The sequence below is a fragment of the Myotis brandtii genome, unplaced genomic scaffold (genome assembly GCF_000412655.1).
Source record: "Myotis brandtii unplaced genomic scaffold, ASM41265v1 scaffold604, whole genome shotgun sequence".
NCBI lineage: Eukaryota > Metazoa > Chordata > Mammalia > Chiroptera > Vespertilionidae > Myotis > Myotis brandtii.
This window is the reverse complement of record NW_005370286.1, coordinates 1,713,453-1,719,381: the sequence shown is the minus strand read 5'-3', so window position 1 is coordinate 1,719,381 and position 5,929 is coordinate 1,713,453. Positions and strand designations below refer to the sequence as shown.

General features: G+C 64.2%; 1 protein-coding gene across 1 annotated transcript in view; it reads right to left on the bottom strand.

Annotated features, from left to right (window-relative positions):
• KNDC1 (kinase non-catalytic C-lobe domain (KIND) containing 1) overlaps positions 1-5,929 on the bottom strand; it is a 31,353-nt gene that overhangs the window by 12,304 nt on the left and 13,120 nt on the right. The window contains exons 8-17 of the mRNA XM_005879659.2: positions 5,836-5,907; positions 5,670-5,731; positions 5,125-5,283; positions 3,641-3,718; positions 3,042-3,135; positions 2,353-2,515; positions 1,641-2,266; positions 1,211-1,355; positions 702-799; positions 4-196 (exon numbers count right to left, since the gene is read on the bottom strand). Of these exons, the coding sequence (XP_005879721.1) occupies positions 4-196; positions 702-799; positions 1,211-1,355; positions 1,641-2,266; positions 2,353-2,515; positions 3,042-3,135; positions 3,641-3,718; positions 5,125-5,283; positions 5,670-5,731; positions 5,836-5,907 (1,690 nt within the window). The remainder of the gene's footprint in view (positions 1-3; positions 197-701; positions 800-1,210; positions 1,356-1,640; positions 2,267-2,352; positions 2,516-3,041; positions 3,136-3,640; positions 3,719-5,124; positions 5,284-5,669; positions 5,732-5,835; positions 5,908-5,929) is intronic.

Genomic DNA, 5,929 nt, shown 5'->3' with positions numbered 1-5,929 from the left:
CTGGCCGGCTCTGGGCCCCCTGCCTGCGGCTGGTCCGCCGGGGTCCCAGGTGGCTGCTCCCTCTCGGCTTTTACCGACTTCTGAGGCCGAAATCCCACCTCCAAGTTGCCTCGGGACAGCTCATCCGAGTCCATGTCGGACAGCGAGGGGGGTGGGCAGGGGGCTCTGCTGCTGTGAGCGGCCGGCATGTCCTTCCCTGGACAGAGGACAGAGGGTTGGGGGCAGCAGCTGCAGGTCACGCAGAGGGTCTGCCACGGACTGTTTCCTGAGAGGCTACTTGCACCCGGTCAGGGACATGAGGCCTTTCGGGTGCCCAGGCACCCCCACTTCTGCTCAAGAGGGGCCACAAGGGTCCTCGAAAACCCAGCTGTCACATGGGGGTGAACTTGACAGTGGAGACTGAGGGAACCCTCAACTGCGTGCAAATAGACGAACACAATAAAGTGAGTCTGCAGAGGGCGGGTCAGGACAGGTGATGCGTCATCCTCAAGCGCATGCGGTGAAAGGGGGGTGAAAGGGGGTGAGGGGCCCAAGGCCACCTGGGCACCCGCTTGTCACCTCACTCGTCCCCCTGCACAGTACAGACCCCCCAGGGGAGGAGGACAAAGGAAGCCTTTCCTGTAACTGTCCAGCCACATAGGGAGGGTCGAGATGAACCTGCCGTGGAAAGTGGCCCCCCCTCCCCCGCCCACATGGCTCACCTGCTCCGCGCAGCAAGGGCCGTTTGCTGGACGGTGAGCAACTGCTTCGTGCGCTGGCCTGGCCGCCCTCGGGCTGTGACCCAGCCTCGTCCGAGGTGCTGCCACCAGAATGGAGGACACTGGAGCCTCCGTGACCCCTCCCCCTGGGCTCCCCCGCCCCTGCAGCACCGCAGGTTCCCTCTGCACCACCTCCCAGGGAAACTTGCCTGTGGGGCTCCCGGTTATTTGCCTCCTTCAGCTGGTCCCTGAGCCGGGAGATCTGCCTCCTGGCCCCCTGTGACCCCATGGGCCCCCCTCCCTCCCTAAGGGACCAGGTGCTAGAACCGGAAGCTGGGGAAGCAGGGGGGCTTTGGGCCATGAGAGGGACCCTCAGTGAGCAGCCCTTGTGGGGAGGGTGTGGAGCTGAGTGCTGGGGTGAGGAGGGGCGGGAGGAGGAAGCGGCCAGTGGACACAGGGTCTGCCTCAGGGACCCGGGAGGGGGAGCCTGGGGCCCGAGGACGGGCACTCACTTCCTGGAGGGCGACGTCCTCTCGTTCACCACTTTGAAAAGATTCTGCAGCAGCTTCTCCCCCCAGTAGAGGTCACAAAACTTCTCTGATATGGCCCCGCAGAAAGTGGCGTAGGTGAGATCTTTCAAGGCGTAAATATATTCCCCTGGTTTTACACATCGATAGAGGCAAGTTAAAACGTGGGGGAGCAATTTTGGGGGTCCCCTCACTTTCTGCGCAAATGAGGCTGGTCTCGGGCTGGGCTCTGAGACCCTCTTGGCTGCCAGAGGACCCGTGGGGGCTGGCTCTGCTCACTGGTTCTTCATGCAGATGATTGGGGCCCCTCTTTGTGGTGACCGAGGCACCCCTCATGCCGACCCTCCGCCCGTGCACTGCGTCCCCTGCCACTCCCTGGTCCCAGGGCACCTCTCGGCCCTGGTGGCCCCAGTACCCATGATCAGCGCCTCCAGCCCGTTGTCCAGGTAGCCGTCGAAGGCGAACTCCTCCTGGATGAGGCGCGTGGCCTCCTGCAGGGACGGGCAGGCCGTGCTCTTGGGGGCGGGTGAGGCGTCCACACTGGATGGACACAGCTTGCGGTCTGCTGGCCGGGGTTGCTCGGGGTGACTGTCTGGGGCACCCCTGGGGCTGTCTGGACTCGCCTTGGCCAGGGAGGGGCTGAATGGTGGGCCCTGGGACTCCTGGCTGGGGCCCTTGGTGGCCTTGCTCCTGGGCGGCTTGGCCGGGTGATGCAGGCCCTGGCGAGCTGCGGTGGGCTCTGGGGTGCGGGGCCCCAGGCCTCTGGAAGAGGCTCCAGGTGGGACCCGCTCCTCCAGCCCTCCCTCCTGGGGCATCGCTGAGGAGGTGGGAGCTGGGGGGCAGGGGCACCCCTGGGCTGACCCTCTCAGCACCAACTCTCTTGGGGGTCCTGGGGCTGTGCCACACGAGCTGGGGCCAGGCGCCATCTGGTCAGGTGTCTCCAAGCTGGTGGCCACTGCGTGGGCCTCAGGCACCTTCTTCTCATCAATGTCCCCGTCCAGCCTGCCTTTCCTCTCCTCTGGCCTCTCTGCCGGCCCCGACCTGGCAAGTACCTCCCTGTGAGCAGGAGAGAGCACTCAGGAGGGGCTCCTGGGCCCAGCCGGCTCCTGGCCACACCTGCCACTCACCTGGCCGCACCTGCGTCGGGTGCGAGGACGATGGGCTTGAAGTGCGTGGCTGGGGAGGCGAACGCTTCGGACAGCTCCAAGGCCCCCTCGCAGCAGGAGGGTGGATCGGGCGCAGGCCCCTGCACAGCCACGAGTCTGGTGTCACCGCTGACCTGCACGAAGCCTGGACAAACTTGGGGTGAGTGTGGGTGGGGGGATGGCTCCTCCAGCTCTGAGGGGGTGCTGTGACCCCTCCCACCATCCCCAAGCGCACTGGGACCTCCCGCACAAGGGGAAGGAGACTTCACGGAGGCTGAGCCCAGGGCGGCTGGAGCTGGGAGGGAGGCTGGGGACGCTACTCAGGGAGGGCTGGGGCCATGAAAACCCCGAGGACCCGCCACAGGCAGGATGGGGTAGGTGCCGTGGAGACAGGACACAGTGGGCTCTGTGGAGGGGACGGAGCAGGACAACAACTAGGGGGTCGGCGATGTGAACACAGGAGGGGGTGGGAGAGGAGGCGGGTGGAGCTGCTGCTCTGATGGCTGGTAAGATGGGAGAGAATTTAGAGCCGAGGGCTGAGCAACGGGGAGTTTAGAAGAGACTGAGGCCAGGGGGAGGGCAGCTGGGGGTCCCGGGGATGTCCAGGGCAGTGTCACTCTGGTGGACAGCAGGGGCCCTGGGGCAGGATGGGCTGGTCCCGGGGGACTCACCTGAGCTGGACCCGGGAGCTGGCGCTGCGCTGGGGGTCAGTTCAATCACCGAGAACACGTTTTGGAGACCGATGGTCTCTTCCTCCTGGTAAACCTGGGGCAGAAGGACACGGCCCCCCGGTGAGGCGACAGCAGAGGCCCAGGGCTCACTCTCAACCCCTCGCTCCAGCTCAGCCACCTCGCAGAGCCTCCAGGGCACTTGCATCCGATTCCACAAGCGCTGGTTGGTTTCTGGGGCTCAGGAAGGCTGTGCACCATCCCAGACCCTGGTGGGTGGCGGGTGCCTGTCTGCTGACCCAGGGACCCTGAGGTGGCCTGTGCCGGTCAGCTGCTTGGGGAGCCAACAGGGACGTGTATAAATGATGCAGCTACCTGAGGGTCAGTGTGCAGGCCACCTGGGGTGAGCCCCATCCCCTGCGCTGGGTCAGTGGGTCAGGGCGTGGGGCTGCTGTTCAAGACGGTGAGAAAGGCTGAGAATGTGTCAGTTACCCCCTCCCCTACATTCTGTACACAGACAGTGGGAACAGGGACCCCGTCTCCCTGGTGCCCCAGGGCAGGTTCTGGGGCTCGCACCTGAGCCTTGGAAGTCGCCCCCTTACCTTACAGGTGGATGCCCTCAGGTGCGCTAAAATCTTTCTGCTGTCCATGCCTCGCTGAAGGAGGTAACTGCCACATACCTGAAAGCAAGGACATGGCCACACGTCCAACACGCGGAGATGCTGGCGGCTTGGCCACCAGCTCGTTTCCCGCCAGGCTGGACAGGAGCCTGTCAGCGAGGGCACGGCGGAGGGGCTCGGGGCTCCCCTGCAGGAAGACCCCAGGGATGGCCAGGCACGGGCAGCCTGTGATCAATGTCAGCGTCCGCACACCTAGAGGCTGTCCTCCTGGATGTCCTCAGTAGGAATAAAAACTGGACGGCCCAGCCAATGTGGCTCAGTGGTTGAGCGTCGACCTATGAACCAGGAGGTCATGGTTTCATTCCCCTTCAGGGTACATGCCTGGGTTGCAGGCTCGATTCCCCAGAAGGGGGTGTGCAGGAGGCAGCCTATCGATGATTCTCTCTCATCATTGACATTTCTATTTCTCTCTCCCTCTCCCTTCCTCTCTGAAATAAACAAAGCAAAATAACTGGACGGAAATGGCCATGGCCTCTCCCCACCCTGCCTTGCTGATAGCCACTTGCATGGAGGGGCAGGCTGCCCGGTGCCCAGTGCTGAGACGGGGGCACAGGGACACATGCCTTTCCCAGCCATCCCTCTAAGAACCACAGGAAAGGGTGATGCTACAGAGCCGGCGGGGCAGAACCAGTCAGCTCACACCCACAAAACAACCCCACGATTGGAACCTGAGACAGACAAAAACTGCAATGACAGCGAAGGTGATCTCACCCCGGCAGCCCTGAGCCCGCCATGACCTTGACAACAGGCAGCAGCCCCTGTGGCATAAACGCAGCCAGGCCTCTGAGCCCCGTGGGTTCTCAGCAGGTGCCTGTCACTTGATCTGTGCCTTCGCAGGAAGAAACACTTGCCTCTCAGTCAAGCTGCTCACTCCACAAGCAAACACTCTGATCTGGGGACAGCTCGCGCCCCTCTGAACACTGGTGTGGGCCTCAGTTAACAGCAGTCAGGGGCAGGCAGACGGGGCCCTGCACCCAGGCTGCAGCTGCAAAGCTGTCTCCTCCCAGTCTGCACGCAGCTTCTCCTTCAAGGCCCTGTGGCTCCCCTCACCCCCCAGTCAGGGAAACAATAGCGGGGCTCCCCTGCACTTGTCACGTGGAGCCTCATGGCCCCGAACCCCAGGAAGAGGAGGTGGGAGGACTCCGAGGAGGTGTGGGGAAGTCCGATGAGCGGGGTGCTCTGCTCCTCTCTGGCCGGGCTTAAGGGCAGGGGTCTGGGCTGGCCCCAGGACAACCCCTGCCCACTCTGACCAGGTGGTCTGGGGGCAATGATGGGAGGATGGGCCCTCCACAAAGGAAACCCGTGCTCTCCCTGCCCAACGCCGACTTTTCCTGGAAATAAGAAGTCTCTTCCTTGTGGGCACCACCCAGGCCCTGGATGCCAGCTGTGCCCAACGGCCAGGTTACCTTGACGGCCTCGGCCACAGACGGCCGCTCCTGGGCACTGCGCCTGGCCATTTCCAGGAGGAGGGTCTTGAGCCTGCGTGGCAGGGCCAGCTTGTGGTCTTGGGGGACGCTGAACTTGGCCGCCATCCACAGCACTGCGGCCACACAGTACACTGAGGCCTGGGGACGAGAGAAGCCAGCCGTGCTCAGCAGACCAGTCTCGGTTCCCACGGAGCCGTCCCTGTCTGGACCCCGCCGGCACCTCGAAGCCCCGAGCCCCCAGCCCCCAGGTGCGTGTTTAACAAGTGCCCACAGGCCCTGAGCTGTCCATGCAGAGTCCTATCTTGGGATGACACCACCAGAGCCCGTGAGGCATCTGCTGGGAGGCTGCCCAGGTCAGGCAAAGCCGGAGGGATGGACGCACGTGCTGCACTGGGGCTGCCAGGACCCCCCTGAGCCAGTGCCTGTCCCTTCCTTCCCCCTCAGGCTCTCGGGACAGAGGGGGTGGCATCACAGGGTGGGGAGGGGTGGGCAGGAGGGCACGGGAAGGGGATGGGGCCAGGCACCTTCTCAGTCACCAGCTGCTGCTCTGCCACCTCAGGGGCCAGGAAGAACGAGTTGGAGGTGCCTAAGAGAGAAACCCCAAACCCACTGAGCTCTCCTTCCTGCCTCGGAGGTTGGTGGTCGACGTGGGAACACAGCCGAGGGTGAGCCATGCCCACCCGTACCCACCGTTGGCAGGGGGCGGCCTGAACAGCACGGCCCCATCCTCGGCCACCAGCACGGAGTCCGGACACAGGTAGGCTGCAGCGGAAGGCGGGGTCAG